The sequence below is a fragment of the Oncorhynchus nerka genome, linkage group LG28 (assembly GCF_034236695.1).
Source record: "Oncorhynchus nerka isolate Pitt River linkage group LG28, Oner_Uvic_2.0, whole genome shotgun sequence".
Classification (NCBI taxonomy): domain Eukaryota; kingdom Metazoa; phylum Chordata; class Actinopteri; order Salmoniformes; family Salmonidae; genus Oncorhynchus; species Oncorhynchus nerka.
Window position 1 is genome coordinate 49,931,480 of NC_088423.1, and position 17,928 is coordinate 49,949,407.

Genomic DNA, 17,928 nt, shown 5'->3' on the forward strand with positions numbered 1-17,928 from the left:
AACCCTTTTTGGTTACAGGTAGAACTTTTTGGGTTCCATGTAGAACACTCTGAGGAAAGGTTCGACATGGAACCCAAAAAGGGTTCTACCTGGAACCACAAGGGGTTCTTCAAATGGTTCTCCTATGGGGACAGCTGAAGAACCCTTTTTGGTTCTAGATAGCACATTATTTTCTAAGTGTGTAGTAGTCTATGTCTAATTTCTGCTCATATGGGTAGGCTTGTGGCTAATGGGTAGACGTTCAAAGAGGTCATGACCATGTTCAAAGTCATGTTATTAAACATTTCTGTTGTCTTGCCTGTTGGAACACATGACCCCACAAAAAGAAACAGAATATTGTAACAATTCAGACCCCTGGAAATAGGAATGTGAGCTTTTTTTGTTGTGTCCATTGATTAACTAGAGTGCACAGTCAACCCATGTCATTTGCTAATTATACTGTATGCTCCAATGCAAATTGAGCCTAATACCACTTAAAAACACAGCGTGAATCCTGACTAGAACCCTTATTGAAAAATGTTCCTGACTGCCCAACAGACTGAGCCTGTATATTGCACAGCAAAAGCATCAGGCAGGCGTTTCAACAGTGGCTTTGGATGATGTTTTTTTTGTGTATTTTAGCCACCTCTGTGTATTTCCATCTCTTGGACAATTGACAAATGTCAGTAAAGGCTCCCCTCTCAGGTTTACTGTGCTGGCAGTCAGAGTATTGTCACAGCAGGGGCAATATTTATCTTTCTAATCTGCCATGTTGTGTGGTGGGAATGTCATTGTGTAAATCCAAATTACACTGAAAACGGAATTGTCTTCATGACCAAACTCAAGCAGTGGAAAGGAGAAGTGCTTGCTCTTGTAGAGGTATTATTCTTTTCCCACAGCTATGATGACATTTTAGGCAGGCAGCCAGTGCCAGTGAGTTCATTCACAACGCAAACATTGAGCTGGATAGTGGCTAGACGCAGCAGGTGGCCTCTCGGGTCAATTTACTCATTAAGATATGGATACACTGAACAAGTTCACAGCTCCTGCAAGTGCAAAATTTCGGTAAGAGATACCCATGTTTGTATGCAATATTATGTTGGTCAATGTATTTGTAACACTGGGAAATATGTTATGTTGTTAACCGTTGTAATCAAAACCAAATTTAAATTCTGCCTATTATTCAATGACGACCTATTTCTATAGATGGCGCAGTGGCACCTGGCAAGTAAAGCCTACTGTAAATATATAATTGTGTACACTAAGTTCCAACCAGTTGTACTGTACATCTGTTTTCTGCAATGCACACAATAATACATTTACCAGACAATTTTTTCTCTGTACCTTATTGTAGGCCACAGCAACTATTCCATCCAAATGTTGCATCCAGATTAAGTTAAACAGTGAAAAAAAATGTGTTTAAGCAAAAAACAGTTTATTTCTGATGGCTCTGGCTGGCTGTTACATAAAACAACATCTAAAGTGAGAGGGAATGTGGTAAGAGAAGACTGACTCATGTGGATGTTACTGTAATTACACGTCTCACACCTGTCTCCCTCGTGCTCTCAATCTGTACTTGCATGCAGGCTTCGGTGATTGAGTGAGTCTGTGTGTGTATGGGTGTGAATCTTCACCTTCAAGTGCTAGCCAACATGGAATGTTGACTCGGAAAGACTGCAACTATGATTTTTGCCCGAGCCATATATTTAGACCATGCCATATATACACACACATATACACATATCAGACCCCTTGACTTTTCCCACATTTTGTTACGTTACAGCCTTATACTAAAATGCATTCAATTGTTCAATCTTCACACAATACCCCATAACGACAAAGCAAAAAATGGGATTTATAATTTAGAAATAGCTTCATGCTGCCATCTAGTGTAAGGTAAGAAGTGATACATTCCATAAGTGGTCTCTACTAAGGTATCAGCTGCTTCAGGGGTTCTCAACCTTTTTTCGGTTACTGTACCACCAAGTATATTCAGCTCTGCCCAGAATACCCTTGAAGTACTCCTTCAAGTGCATTTTACCAGAAAGCCTATGGTCTCATGAGTCTTCTCAAGTACACCCTGTGGATAGGTCAAGTAGCCCCGGTGGATGTAATGAAAAACAGAAATTACCTTTTGCATAATTATTTAGACCCTTTGTTGAAGCAACTTTGGCAGCAATTACAGCCTCAGGTCTTCTTGGGTATGACTCTACAAGCTTGGCACACCTGTATTTGGGGAGTTTCTCCCATTTTTCTCTGCAGATCCTCTCAAGCTCTGTCAGGTTGGATGGGGTGCGTTGCTGCACAGCTATTTTCAGGTCTCTCCAGATATGTTCGTGGCTGGGCCACGCAAGGACATTTAGAGAAGCCACTCCTGCGTTTTCTTGGCTGTGTGCTTAGGGTCATTGTCCTGTTGGAAGGTGAACCTTCGCCCCCAGTCTGAGGTCCTGAGGTACTTTGCTCCGTCCATCTTTCCCTCGATCCTGACTAGTCTCTCAGTCCCTACCGCTGAAAAACATCCTCACAGCATGATGCTGCCACCACCAAGATTCCCCGTAGGGATGGTGCTAGGTTTACTCCAGACGTGAAGCTTGGCATTCAGGCCAAAGAGTTCAATCTTGGTTTCATCAGACCAGAGAATCTTATTTATCATGGTCTGATAGTCCTTCTGGCCACTCTACCATAAAGGCCTGATTGGTGGAGTGCTGCAGAGATGGTTGTCCTTCTGGAGCTCTGTCAGAATGACAGGTTCTTGCAAACCACCCTGACAAAGGCCCTTCTCCTCCGATTGTTCAGTTTGGCCGGGTGGCCAGCACTAGGAAGAGTCTTGGTGGTTCCAAACGTATTCAATTTAAGAATTTTATTGTTATTTATTTAACCTTTATTTAACTAGGCAAGTCAGTTAAGAACAAATTATTATTTAAAAAGAATGATGGAGGCCACTCTGTTCTTGGGGACCTCCAATGCTGCAGACATTTTTTGGTACCCTTCCCCAGGTCTGTGCCTCGACACAATCCTGTCTCGGAGCTCTACGGACAATTCCTTTGACCTCATGGCTTAGTTTTTGCTCTGACATGCACTGCCAACTGTGGGACCTTATGTAGACAGGTGTGTACCTTTCCAAACCATGTCCAATCAATTGAATTTACCACAGGTGGACTCCAATAAGTTGTAGAAACATCTCAAGGATGATCAATGGAAACAGGATGCACCAGAGCTCAATTTCAAGTCTCATAGTAAAGGGTCTGAATAATTGTGTAAATAAGGTATTTCTGTTTTTTAAGTTTAATACATTTGCAAACATATCTAAAAACCTGTTTTCGCGTTGTCATTATGGGGTATTATGTGTAGATTAATGAGGGAAGAAATGTATTTAATCCATTATAGAATAAGGCTGTAACATAACAAAATGTGGAAAAAGGGAAGGGGTCTGAATATTTTCCGAATGCACCGTATGTGTGTGCTGTAACATTTTGTCTAGCATGTGCTATTGTCTCCAAATGGTATTAACAGTTATGTACCGTATTACGTTTATGAACACTGCATGATTTTTGGGGAATATGATACCTTTAATGAGAAGCTTTAAACACGTCTTCCAGCCAGCTTCAGAAGATGGTCCAGGATATCAAGAAGAATGATGGCAGCATCCTAAACAGGCTGAGAAGGTCAGATGATCAAAAATAAATGTGTGACACTCCATAAACAGAGAGCATTGCTTAACACTACTCTCTGTTACCCACAAGTTCGCAAGGACACCAGTTGTGCCCCTAGTTCATTATATTGAGTTATACACTACACTGACGAGGTAGAGGCATTTATCTGAAATGCAGTATATGAGGGGAATGAGATTCCAGCATCTCTATATGTGGGAACAAGAACAGAACTACGGTATGTATGGCATTGGAAATACAGCTCGGTTCAGCTCAGTTCAGCTGAGAGTGCAGTGCACCCACATGGTATAATTTCTTCAACATTTTCTTGTGGTGATAAACAAGGTTATTCAAGTTTTTAACTAGTTTTTATTTTGTTTAGTTTTGGGGTTTTGACTTGGAATTGAGTTTAGTTTAATTTAGTTTTGAGAGCTGATTTGCTGGTTTTAATTGTATCAAAATATATGTCATATATTTTAGGTTAGGTGGAAATTCTAAAGTAAATTTCAATGTGGCTTGGATTTAAAGGGAATAGCCCCGAGACAAAAGGTTTGGTGTAAACGTATCTTGCCCATGTTTAACCCAATCCAAAGCTTTTCAACTTTTGTAAGAAGAATCAAATTAGCTACCAAGAAGATTATTTTTCAGGTTAACTAGTGATAGCTAGTGATACTAATGCACAAGCTATGCCTGATCGAAATATCGCATTCGCCTGGCTACATTAACCCGCAAGATAATAGTTTCAGTACAGTTTTTTTTACAGGTTTGTTCATTATTTTATTTCAGTTTAATAAATAGTTTTTTCATGATTGGTTTTAGTTTCAGTTTTAGTTTACTACAGTAACCTTGGTGATAGGTGACTATTCCTCTTTCTTCAATCTGAAAATAGACAAACAGAGAAACATGTACAGACAGGTGGCTTTACTCTCTCTCTCTCCCTCCTTGAAACGGAGCCGCTGGCACACCACTGTATACGTAAACATGCTGTAGAATTCAAGAATTCAGTAATAGATCATGAAGAAATGACATAGGTTTCAGAATGAGGAGGTGATACTACACAGAATTGGGAGGGGTAACGTTAATGTGTACAATCACTCTTCAGGCCCAAAGTTGAATGTCTAAAAATAGTTAAGTCCATTCTTGTTTCTAAAACTTTGGCTTTTACTCCTAACTGGTCTGTCTGTACTTACTGTAGATTTCAAAACAAGTCATCTCCAAAACTACCCGTAAAAGACTATCAAGGTAAGACCTATCTACATGTCTCACAATGTGGCCCTTGAACTAGTGTATATAATAGTGACAATAGTTTGTTTTTGGGGACAATGGTCAGCAATAGCTTTGCAGCAATATGTTCAGAATATGATTTCAAAAGCTATGATGCATGTCTTCCCAATGCTGTAATTTCCAATGACTTTGCATCTCATACTGTGGGGCCCTCATTTAATATTTATCTTTACAGGTAATGACGTGGAGGAAGAACAGTGGTCTGAAAAAGAGTTTGTGAGTTCAATCCACATGCTATATTGATTCTAAAACACTAACATGTTAGAGAAATGCTTCTAATATAAACTTGCATCTGACAATGCTCCCACAGACGTTTGACTCATGTCAGCAGCTGTACAGTGTTTACACATTACATCAACCAAAGCTGTGGGACTGAGCATCTTAACGATATCATGATGTTGCAGGACAGTGACACTGATGAGTTCCCTCAAGAGGAGAAGGATGACAGCTATGAGCCTCCTCCCTGTCAGAGAGTCTTCCCCTCCACTTCGTCTGCCTCCTTTCCCAGGGGGGAATACATAGGTGAGATCTCGTCCACTCTGCCACACACACACATGCACACACACGCAGGCACTCACCCACACGCACAACCACATAAAACTACTACTTTAAATGTGGAAGACACATTTCAGTTGAATGCATTCAGTTGTACAACTGACTAGGTATCCCCCTTTCCCTTTCCTTAGTCTCTCTCTAACACATACACGCACACAGTACACACACACAAAACTACCCATCATGCAGCCATGCATGCCAAGCTTCTAGGTAACAAATGAAAGAATACCATGCCTGGCTATTCAAGACTACTCTATCCTCTATCTACATGTATCTATTTCATGTAGAAGCTATGTTTAGCTCATGTTAGGAGGACTACTGTATGTAAATCACATATTTGGCATGCTTGCATGCATGAAGGAAACGGCTGATAATATTTCTGAGTGACCGCTTGAAATGACGTGGAAACAGCGTCGATTCAACCAGTATGTGCCCAGTGGGTAGTCAGTGGACCGTGACCGACACAGAGCGCCGCAATGACCACGTGTTGTAGCATTATGCAAATCCTGATGTCCTGTTTCTGCTTTTGCTTCTCTTTTCCAGACAGCTGCCGATGCAGGCCGGGAAGCCCCTCCCCCAGAAAGCCCGTCTGGCCTCCAAAGACCACCAAACCATCACCGTCACCATCACTGCCCCCTAAACCCAACCAGCAGGACTATGATGAAGTAATGTGAAGTTGTTGGGCAAAACAATAATTGTTTTCTGTTTTCATGACAGCATATTGACACATTATTTGCCTCGTACTTTTTCATGACACGTTGTATGATCGTTGTCTTTAGGAAGACTACGTCAACCCAGAAAGTGACGACGAAGACGACTATATAAACCCCACAGAGGAATCACCTGCTAGTAAGCTGTCCCAATAAATGAATCAGACACTATGTACACTATGTTCCTAAATGATCTTATCTTCAACATACAGGTGTCATGAAACCATTGCACATTTTTATCTGTTGCCAATCATCGTCAGACAAACGTTACCAAGACACCTTAATGTCAACATACAATCCACATGTAAACCTCCCTTCAGACCGTCTGATGCATGGAAGAGGCAAACCAATAACGAGCAGTCCTTCAATGTCCAAGACTGTGCCAGAGCGCTCAAATAGCCCAGGTATGTATCTGCATCTCAGCAGGGGCACTGAATATATGGAATTGTTTGTGGGAATTGATTGAATTTCATTTATTGCGCTTAATGTGCCCGACTGAGTTAGATATTTTGAGGCTTAGTCTTTTTGTTTTGTTTTTCAGATGTGTATGAAGTCCCTGACATGGAGGTAGGTTTGATAACCAACGGCTAATACATTACAATTAATAGTATAGTTAATGACTGTAGGACTGTGCTTGATGTGTCCCATGTTCTCTTTCATCTAAAGGAAAACTCTCCTCCCCCAGTGAGCAGGTCAGTTCTGGTTCAGGGACGGAAGCACTTTTCAGACCAGGTCAAATGGGATCAACATTTCCCCTGACAGAAATACAGTATCTAAATATCTATTTATTGGAAAAAGACACAAAAATGACAGCTTTTTAAAAAAAAATTATATATATTTTTTTTTACCGACCTTCCACACTCCTCAGAGTCCCTAGACAGAGTTTGCCCCCTAGAGCCAGCCCAAGGTGCTAACAATGACTACAACTTCTTCTGGAGACCAGGAAACATGGATTTTATGCATGACTGCAATTGAACGATAAACTATTTAATAAACATGAGGTCGTTTTCTTCTGTTTCGTTGCCACACTGACATGAATAATCCATATGTTCACTTCTCTCTCCAGAATGCACATGAAGAGTTGTCATCCAATCCCAGTAAGTTCTACTGTACCAAAGAGACTCTGGACATTGTACCTGACCCCAAATACTTTCTTTGATGAGATAGTAATAGAACAGTAAAGATGGGATATTATCAGCTTTGGAAACGTTAACCATTTTTTTGTTATTGTCATCCAGGTCCAGGAGCCCATAGATGATGCTGAATATGAAGCCTGCAATCCAGAATTAAGTATGTATTCATCCATATTACCAACATCAGCCAAATTACTAAACATTCAAACATTAATGTGGCAATAATACATTCTAAAAGAAAACAGGCAACTATTAAGGAAGAGCATTGTTCCATATCCTCCAAAATATTTGATGTACTATGTTGGTAGTTACTTCAATTGGCTAATTATGCCATCTAGTGGATTGCCAGATGCAAAACAAAAATGGAACATTAGTCAGTTGCATGGACTCACTCTGTGTGCGTAACAGTGTTTAACCTGATTTTAGAATGACTACCTCATCTCTGTACCTCGCACATACAATTATATGTAAGGTCCCTCAGTCGAGCAGTGAATTTTAAACAAATCGGCTTGAAAATCTATGGCAAGACTTGAAAATGGCTGTCTAGCAATGATCAACAACCAACTTGACAACGCTTGAAAAGAATAATGTGCAAATACTGTACAATCCAGGTGTGTAAAACTCTTATAGACTTACCCAGAAAGACTGCAGTAATCGCTGCCAAAGGTGATTCCAGCATGTATTGACTCAGGGGGTTGACAACTTATGTAATCAAGTTATATTTGTGTGTATTTTTCATATTTTGTTTTAAACATTTTGTCTTTGACAAAAAAAAAAGACATTTTAATCCATTTTAATCCCACCTTGTAACACAACTAAATGTGGAAAAAGTCAAGGGGTGTGAATACTTTCTGAAGGCACTGTAAATGAGACACAACACAACATACATTACAATGAATGGAAGTTAAAAGATTGTAAAAGAGCATAAAATAACTTAACATTGTGTTACTTAACAGAACTTACTTTATATGTGTGAATTTACTGTATGTCATCTCTGTTCTCCTAGCTGGCAGTACAGCGTCCGGGCAAAAGCCCCTGCCTGCACTTCCCAAACCAATGCCCAGAGAAACGTACGTGTCACTCACTAAAATTATATATCATATTTTCTGTTCATTGCTGGCTGCTCGTTCACTTAGAAGAGCACCGGAAAAGTCTGGTTTCAGGGATGACATAACTCACATAATCCTCTCTATTTTAGGAAGCCATTGAAGCCATATTTTAGACCGGTAGGGGAAACTCAAAAATATATTTTGGGAAAAAAACAAAGTGTGAAATTTTAAATTCTATGGGATATGGTGCAGGGTGATCATGTTTGTCTTTTTTCAGAGGCCAAATATTGCATCCGGGGGAAATGAAGGTAGTTACCTATTCCTAAACTGTTTTGATTGCATAACCTTTTATGCCTATGAAATGCATTACAGTAAATAAAACACACAATTCAATGAACTGTATTGCTGTAAATTGTTAAATTGTTAAATCCAGAAAGTGTTTATGCAGTCATCCACTTGCATAATTAGTAGACCACTGTAACACACTCTCTTGCTATATCTGCTTTTCCACAGGCACAGCACTGGCCACGAGGCACATTAACCAGAAACTCACGGCCACACCCCAGCCCTCTGAATACAAGTGTGCCAAGTAAGAAACATCATGACTTCATAAGAAATCTCTCTATTTTGCGCCTAGCAGATATCTCTTTATAGCCTGGCCCCAGATCTGTGTGTACTGTCTTGCAGAGTTAGCAAGACAGCACAAACCGACATGCGTCAAGGCCAATATAAATTATTCCGGAATGTTCTTCTTTTCTCTACTGCAGGATTCCTCTGCCACAGATGTTTACCTCTCACAGTAAGTACAGGTCTGAGAGAGTCATGTTGATTATAAATGATATGCAAACGGCCACAGGCAGATGACCATAACCTCGACCCTGACAGTGACACAACACAGCAAACATTTATTCTGTGAATGGATTCTGCTGTGTCTGTCTATACAACACTAAATTAGTATTTTTTTTAAACTTTTTTTTTTTTACTGTTTTCTAATTCCCAGAACCTGATAGAGGAACTGTACCCACAGATGAAAATGGGTTAACAGATGCTGAAGAGGTGATAAAAAGTTGACCTAAATGTCACTATTTTATTTATAACATACCACAACATAGCTCAAAATACTGGTGATGGCATGCACAATGCATGGATGAATACACTATTAAAGTTTGTGAAAACTGCAAAGCATATTAGGGCCACATGGACTTGACTTTAAACACACTTCCTTGTTTCTGTATTTTTGTGGTTGTTGTAGGCGACAGATGTCTTGAAGAAACCCTGGTATGCCAGCACCTGTGACCGTAAGACAGCTGAGGATGCCTTGGTTCGCTCAAATAAGGCGAGTCTCACTCACATGAATACAGACAATTAAACATACTCTTATTATAATCACAGTCTTCAGATCAACTTGCATTTTTTTAATAAACTAAATCACGGGTGTTAGGATAAGAATGAGACTTGGATTGCTCCCGCTGACTGTACTGTGCATCTCCTTTGTTTCAGGATGGGTCCTTCCTCATAAGGAAGAGCTCTGGTCAGGACACACAGCAGCCATACACTTTAGTGGTGTTTTACAACAGTAGAGTCTACAACATCCCAGTGCGCTACATCCAAGCATCGCAGCGATACGCACTCGGGAAGGAGAAGAAAGGAGAGGAGGTAGACAACATCTCATCTTGATGGGCTACAAAACAATTTTCTGATATCCATGAAATATAGATGGCCTGATTCCTAACCTGTAGGCCTGACACCTCTTATTGTATTCCCTCAGCGTTTCACCAGTGTTTCCCACATCATTGAGAACCATCAGAGGAACCCCTTGGTACTGATTGACAGCCAAAGTAACTCCAAGGACTCTACCAAACTGTGCTATGCTGTGAATCCTTAGGCCTCACTAGATCCTAACTAGTCCTATGGATCATCAGGGATTTAAGGTTCGGACTCGGGAGTCACATTCCAAATCAGTGCGTCTAGTGTAAGACCTGTGTGCAAGTCATCAGGCAATTTGATGCTACTCTCAGTTTGAAATTACTGACCATCTGTTCAGGGTTTGTGAGAAAGTTGGATTAGTCTAGTCACATTCACCCAGTCATGGCTATCCAAGCAAGACCAGAATGAAATTGACTTACTGTAATGTGCTCTAGACAGACGGGTTGCTTTTGGCAATGTACCAATGCTCCAGCTTAACACGTCTGTACGTCATATAACGTCAGTTGGACATAGAGGAACTACATCACTGCCTTCTCTCCCTGCCAATATCCCCCGGCCACAAAATAGAAGCTATCAAGATGAAGATCACAGAAGTTATTTTTAATGAGTGCATTTGGTAATTGGCTAGATTGCATCAACTACCTTCACTAAAACCACTGCAAAGGTTTTGCCTGCAAACTTTGAATCGTGATTTGATGGGAGAGGTGCCTGTCTGAAGAGGACCCTCCTGGAACAATTTTTTTCCCTCTTTTCGAAATGTACTAAGTCAGTCCGTCATGATTACCGGACCCTAGTCAATGCTGTTGCCTAGGGTCATGTTTCCGGGACTGGTACTGTGCCAATTCAGTAAAATAGTTCATGTGTGTACATTTTCAAACGTGTGTTGAACATTTTGCATTCTATGGGGTCTTTTCTACCAACCAAACATGGCCCCTCGAATCTTGCCATGATGTATTCTTAAAGAATAAAATATTGTAGATATATTATAAATAGAAAGTAACTACAGTAAGTGTGAATGGTGTATGATGCTGGAAAGCAACACCAATAGAACAAAAAAAGATCTGCAGCATTGAGTGTTATACTATATTCTTGAGTTGTGTTCATTAACTCAAAATGATTGATATACCTTTCCTTTCTTAATTGTGTTACCCAACTTACATACATATTCAATAATCACACATATATTGTCAAACTATTTGTATTTATTGATCTGTACAACACATAATGCTACCAGGTGTGTATCAAGATAAATACATATTCATTGTGTAAAGGTCAGGCACTTGGAGAAAAACAAATATTTCTTAAGTCAAAATTGTACCTCTTTCCCTGACTACTATTCCAAACCAGGTACGTCCTATAATTCATCCATGCCAGAGAGAGAGAGAGAGAGAGAGAGAGAGAGAGAGAAAGAGATGCCTAGAGGGGCTGCTGAACATACGCGCCATTACAATGATGCACTGTGATTGTGATGTAGAGAGACACTTTGACAATTATCTGTTTAAATGCAGAAATACATGGTGGATGACTAATGCTGACGTGTGCAAGCAGAAAGGGTATGGTCAGAAAGATGTGCTATGTGTATTCATGATTTGGGTCCATTTGACCAATGGTCCTGTGCTGACTAACTAAAAGTATCCCTTTCCATGGACACTTTCAGAACATAAGGAAACATACAGTAACATGCATATCAATATTGTCATAAGCTTCATAAAGTGAGATAATGGGAAGAAATAGTCACTGTCTGTTCATAATCCTATTAAAAAACATAATAATTTCAAGTCACAATAGGAATTTCTTTCAGAAAAACAATATTTTGCATGTAAAACCAGCATTGTTAGGCTATATTGCAGACATGCCATCAGTCATCCTATAATGTACTATGGATTTTGTTAAATTATAAAAAGGTGAATACGTTGGACTACTCCTGCTACTAGTGCAGGACTAACTTAACAAAATGTGCCCTACATATGGATACTACTATATTCGAAACCATTCATATTTTTGGTACATATTGTACTGTATGCATTCAAACAAAAACATTCCCTATTTTCTATGGGCCTTAACAGGGATTGTGTGTGTGTGTGTCATAATCATATGACACACACTATACATACCCGTATAATGTTAAATGTTCATGTTTAGAGATTTAGGAGTATGGCTCATTCGTGTCCTTATTACAGTGTTCTGTGAAAGAGTCCCTATGACAATGTACTTACATCAACTTGTATAGCATTGCATGTTGGTTAGACATAACTGAAACAACAAATAGATTGCATCCTATCTAAAACGATGGTAGCACTGAAACATAAGTGGGTTTCAAATTAAATACTTAGATATGAGCAAATGAAAAAAATTTACAAAAAAAAACAAAATAATAATGTAAATTTTACCTGAGTGTTAGAGCCCTCTATTTTCAAAGAACTCATGTTGTTACATAGATTTTGTACACTACTATTTTGTCATCATTATCAACATTATTCTCTAATAAGACAGTGAAATTAATGTAATATTTTCTGTCCATTGCTTTTGTGCAGGAGCACCTTTCTCAACTTTGAATCCAGTGTAGATTGCATTATGACTTTTCACATTTCAGCTTATCCCACTCTTTAGTAGATTCCATCAGATGGCGCTGGCCATGTCCAATCCAGACCTCCTGATCACTGAAGACTCGGCCACAAAACCAGCAGCTAAATCGTAATGGAGGCTCAGTGCTGTGAGAGATTGCATTCACCACTTTGTACTTCTTTCTGCTCATCTTTCTCAGCTTCAATTTCAAGACGAATCTCTCTTTCACTCTGCTCTCAGGCCACATACGTTGATGAGAGACGGAGGCATTCGTTGGGGCATTTGCCCTAAACATATTACAACCCATGCCTGCAAAGGCCTTCAATGTTTTTCGAGACAACAAAACTTTTTGGACCTCCCCTTTGTACCTGTGGACTGTTTCCATGATATTTGTAACCTCTGGAATGTCTGTGTCTGGGTGATTTAGCACTACAACAGGCTGGTCTCCCCTTGGACGTGTAATGAGTTGAGTGGGACTTAATGGCAATAGCTTCAGTGTCCTCTCCACATCTCTAGGGCCTGGCTCCCAGTGATGCGCCGCTGCTAGTGAAGCCTCTTTTTCTTCCACAACTTTGCTGGAGGGTTTATTGGCTTTTGAGAGGGGCTCAAGGGAGTCCTCTGTGGACAGTTCGCTCTGCCTCTTTCCTCTGACTGTCTGTTTGTTTTGCTGTGGTGAGAGGCAAATCCTGTCAAAGACCTCCTGTTTTCCTCCATCTCTTAGTGTGGTATTGGGAGGGAAGTCCTGAGAATCAACATCTGGAGTGTGGACTGGAATCTCTGACCAGTTTGTTATACCTGTTGAAATATTCAAAAAGAGAACAAATCCCAATTAGTTCAGTAAAAAGGAAAGTAAACTGCTACAATAATGTCTATCCATACAACATAGAGTGGCATGGACAGAATCATGCAAGACAGGTAATCAGAAGTCAATAAGGGAAATACAATTAACAAATCAGATTTAATTAACTTCAGCAAGATAGTGTTGATTACCTTGTGGGGAAGTAAGGTATTTGAGTATAGGGGAGGGAGACACCATGAGGACCTGAGCTTCTGTAGTTCCAACCCCTTCCAGGTCAGGCTTATCTTCCGTTATCTGGTCCAAATCATTTCCTTCTGATTTGGCTCCATTAGATACATGAGGTAGGCCTACCCTTGGACAATGTTGGTCACCTAGGACATGAGAATCCATGCCATTGTTCATTCCTTCTCTGTTTTCAGAACTGACATTAGTGTTTGGAAGCTCCACATTTTCAAAATGATATTCTAGGTTACTCTTTGTTATGGTGCTTGGAGGGATTTTAGAACATGGCTGACTTTTCTCGACAACAACTAAACTGTTCTGGCTCATAGTGCAACTTTCAGATAGAGTGTTGTCTTCCTTTGTCTCAACGGAATGCAAGGATGTCTCTGTTTTGTCTGATGGTGTAACCTTAAGAACCAAATGCTTTTTGCCATCCACCATTTTGAAACCCATGGCCTCTGTAGTGCAATTGGGAGGAACTAAAATCTTATTTTTTACCATGAGGGCACCAAGATTGTTAACTCTGGGGCTGAAATGTCCAAGGTTTGGAATAAAGCCTCCCTCTGACTTTGACGACCGTGTGACCACTTTGGACTTGGTATGTTTCTTTTTGCCATTTTCCATTGACAGTGCTCTTTTAAGAAATTGCTGCGTCTCCTCCAAAGTTTTCTGTGGGTGCTCTAGTCTGTGAGAATTGTTCAGCAAACCTCCTCCTAACAGGGGAAGAGGACCTTGTGACATCCACTGCATTTCCTTAACTGGGTTCTTCTTCAGGAGGAGCTTTAATGCTGGTGATGATTTCTTCTCTACAGTTTTAGGGCTGACCACTTTCATTCTCCACCTTTTTTTGTCCCCCATAGTCTTGGAAGAGCACAGAGCTTCAGGAAAGGATTTTAGCTTTTTCTCACTTTTCTCCACTGTCAACTTCGGCACTTTCATGTCCTCTGCCGTATCTTCACAGTGATTCACATCTTTGGGTTCTGCGTCATGTCTCTGGTGTTCCTGGCCAACCATTGTTTCCTGGTTTTCTCTATTTTCTTGAGTTTGATCATATTCCACTAACTTTAGGGTTGAAATAGTGTCAATATCATTTTGTGTCGAGAATGACTCTGGACAACTGGGTGGCCTGGTCTTTGGGGGGATAGTTGAATTTGATTGGCATCCGTTTGCATTGGAGTCCCCAGCACTAGTTTGACAAGCAATCTTCTCTGATTCCTGCTCAGTGACACACAATGACGTCTTTGTTGTGTCAGAGGTCTCTTGCTTTGCTGCTGGTGTAACCTTGAGAACCAAATGTTTTTTGCCTTCCACCATTTTGAAACCAATGGCTTCAGTAGTGACATCCGGAGGAACTGAAATCTTGTTTTTGAGCATGAGGACAGTGAGGTCTTTGTCTGTGTTTGTGAATCCAGGATTGGATATCATGCAGTTTTCTGAGTTTGAAAAGGAAGTGATGGCTTGGGGCACATTTGAAAGTACAGTCTTAAGAGCTTCATTCCATGTCTGCCCACCTGTTTCAGCAGCCACAGACTTCTCTAAAAATTGCTTCGTCTCCTCCAAAGCCCTCTCTGGATTTGACAATCTGCAATATTTATCCAGGAATCCTTCCCCCGGCAGAGAAAGACAGCCTTGTGACATCCAGTTATTTTCCCTCGCTGTACTCGTCACTGTGTGCTTTAGTCTTGGAGATGAGTTATCTACTGTTTTAGGACCAACATCTTTCATTTTCGGCTTGTTTTTCTGGCTCTTCTCTTCACCATGAATGGTGGCCATGTGCCTTGTGATGATATATTTTCGATGAGATTTATAGTCACAGAATTGGCAACTGAAGCGGAATTGTGCTGTTTTGGCCATGAGATGTCTCATCAAATCCTGGTCAGCAGAACCTGCTTGCGGCGCAATGTTATGTAGATACAGGTGCTCCAAAAATGCTCCTACATCTCTTGTGGAGAACTTGCACTTCTCACAACAGTAGTGGCCGTTCAAGCTGTGGTGCATGTTTAAATGTGTGGTGAGCTGCAAGAGGGTGTGCTGGACATTGTCATTGCATATGTTGCAGCTGGCAAAAGTGTCTCTGTGGCCTAATTGGTGGACTTTAAGGCGGGAGAATTCATGTGTAATAAAACTGCACATGTCACAAGGAAAAATTGGTTGGCTTCTTGGGTGAGTCTCCTGAAAGTGCCTCAGTAAGTCATTAGGGCTGAATACTGTGCTGTCCTTGCATTCAGAGCATCTAAACCCAAGTATATTTCCAGAAACCTTTGTCACATGTTGACCCTCTTGAACTTTAAGGGGCGTCTTCTTCAAATACATCTGCTCTGTGCTTTTCTCCATGTCCTCTGTTATCTTCTTTGGCCCATGCTTATCTTTACTTTGCATGGCTGGGGGCTGAACGGCAGTTTTCCTGAGACGGAGTCGTTTGTTCCAGTTTCTGTCATCCTCGACAACTTTTATATTACCTCCAGCAGGGACATCTAATTCAGCGCGTGCTGGATCCATATCAATTCAGGCCTCTGTAACAGAGTTAAAAGAAACAATCAACAATTGATTGCAAGCCAGACATTCATTATAGACAATGAACTTCTGACCTCATTGTAAAAAAACATAAACAGTCAACCATATTGATTTAACTTGGTTTTATATTTTTGAGAGAAGATACGTAAATAGCCCAGCACAAAACATTTTAACCAATTTACCAATTTCCTGGTCTATAAACCGGCAACCATCAAATATATGCAAATGTCCCCTCGGAATCTAGTCTACAGAGATCAGACCTGAGAAAATACCATATTAGGATGTATTTTTGAAATGGGGATAAAATGATCCTGATCTGCAATCATTTATACAAGAATGATGCTGTGTTTTATTACCACAGTCAATAAGTGCACATTAGTGCAAACTCTTGTAGTGCAGTAGTCTTCACTATAAGGCTTGTAGCCTACAATATTCAAAATGCAAAACTACTCTGCAGCCTACCTGCTTGGTGTATTGTCTGAGTAGTGCATGTTCTCACAACATAACCAACAGCATGGGTCAACCTTATCCACCTGTTGCAGATTCAATGTAATTACATTTCAGACTATTTTACTATAGTGGAAATGTCTTACTCCATAATATTTTACTCAAATGATGTGCCATGTACATTTCTCAATGTGACTGACCAAAGGATTTGCCATAATCCACCAAATCTGACAAAAAAAAATTGCATTTGTAATGGATCTCAGTCGAAAGAAAAGATTCTATGCTAAAGCACACCTGTTCAAATGATATCCCAATAGGTCTCCGTAGAAGAAAATATTATACGCTAAATTGGTTGCTGGCCGCAAAAAAATGTATTACAGAATGTCAACTTTGCATCAGGTCAAAGCTGTCAGCCATTTCTATTGTGCTATTTGACTTGACCAAAACAAACACACTGAGAAGGTTCATTAACATGTAACAAACAAACGCGTTTAATTTGTTGTTTGAAAGCAATTCCGATTTTTGCTTCGACCATCACTCATCATCACCTCACTGCGTTGTAAAACATTTACTCTGAAGTGTGAGCTTTCGAACGGCTGGCTGATTTGCCAATTGACTGATTTGAATTAAATACACACGAAGAGCTTAGGTTGTGACAAAGTGCACCGAAAAATTGCACGACAAAAAAAGTTAATATCATCAATGTAGCTCAACCAAAATGTATTTACCGCTGAGTAAAACTCAGATATGATTGACAACGACGACATAATTCGAGACTTCGGTTGGCTTTTACCTTTGTTTTTGTAGGCTTGACAGCTCAGCGAATGGCAGCCATGACAGCTTCATCCGGGGATTACGCAGAGTTGAGCGGGAGCTGTACGACAGAGTAGCCTCCCAGAACGGATGAATTGCTCATTGCACCGTTTAGCCTACACGACAGAGACACGGCTTGAGTATACTATCCAAAAGTGTTTTATTATATGGCGAGTCGGTATAATCATTGTTTTACTGTTACTTTCAGTACGTGCAGCTTCATAGTTTATAACAGTGTTATAACTGTCCGAGGGAGTCATAACAAGATTGCACTTCCTTTGCCCCTCCAAATAGCCCACTGTTCACTGATCCATCTCCTCTTGGTATTTTGTTGTCAGCCTGTCAGTGAGAAGATTATTATGAAAAATAAATACAAAAATGTAGATTGCACCCTTAAAAATAATAATTATATTAATAATGTAAGGTAATTACTGCTGGGTAAATGTTCACTTGTATGTGATAGGCTATTTGGGTAACATATTTGTTAGCAAAGGAAGGGAA

The 17,928-nt window shown here is 40.2% G+C and overlaps 2 protein-coding genes across 5 annotated transcripts; one reads left to right on the forward strand and one right to left on the reverse strand.

Annotated features, from left to right (window-relative positions):
- The first annotated feature begins 870 nt into the window (after nt 1–870).
- LOC115113354 (B-cell linker protein-like) lies at nt 871–11,845 on the forward strand. 2 transcript variants are annotated; one of them, XM_029640895.2, is made up of 21 exons: nt 871–1,044; nt 3,579–3,644; nt 4,825–4,871; nt 5,089–5,129; nt 5,318–5,435; nt 6,012–6,133; nt 6,248–6,317; nt 6,499–6,582; nt 6,720–6,745; nt 6,845–6,870; nt 7,245–7,275; nt 7,417–7,468; nt 8,318–8,381; nt 8,510–8,537; nt 8,638–8,668; nt 8,874–8,949; nt 9,128–9,159; nt 9,361–9,416; nt 9,613–9,696; nt 9,861–10,016; nt 10,129–11,845. In XM_029640895.2, the coding sequence occupies exons 1-21, from the start codon at nt 998–1,000 to the stop codon at nt 10,243–10,245; spliced, it is 1,374 nt and encodes a 457-aa protein (XP_029496755.1). In that variant the 5' UTR covers nt 871–997; the 3' UTR covers nt 10,246–11,845. The 2 variants fall into 2 exon arrangements, with proteins under 2 accessions (XP_029496755.1, XP_029496756.1); XM_029640896.2 differs by lacking the exon at nt 3,579–3,644 and having other exon boundaries at nt 873–1,044.
- LOC115113353 (zinc finger protein 518A) lies at nt 11,252–17,704 on the reverse strand. Of its 3 annotated transcripts, none has more exons than XM_029640892.2 (3): nt 17,408–17,704; nt 13,623–16,166; nt 11,252–13,427 (listed from the first exon to the last, which is right to left on the reverse strand). In XM_029640892.2, the coding sequence occupies exons 2-3, from the start codon at nt 16,150–16,152 to the stop codon at nt 12,640–12,642; spliced, it is 3,318 nt and encodes a 1,105-aa protein (XP_029496752.1). In that variant the 5' UTR covers nt 16,153–16,166; nt 17,408–17,704; the 3' UTR covers nt 11,252–12,639. The 3 variants fall into 3 exon arrangements, with proteins under 3 accessions (XP_029496752.1, XP_029496753.1, XP_029496754.1); XM_029640893.2 differs by having other exon boundaries at nt 17,343–17,428; XM_029640894.2 differs by lacking the exon at nt 17,408–17,704 and adding an exon at nt 16,909–17,318.
- Nucleotides 17,705–17,928: the final 224 nt, after the last annotated feature.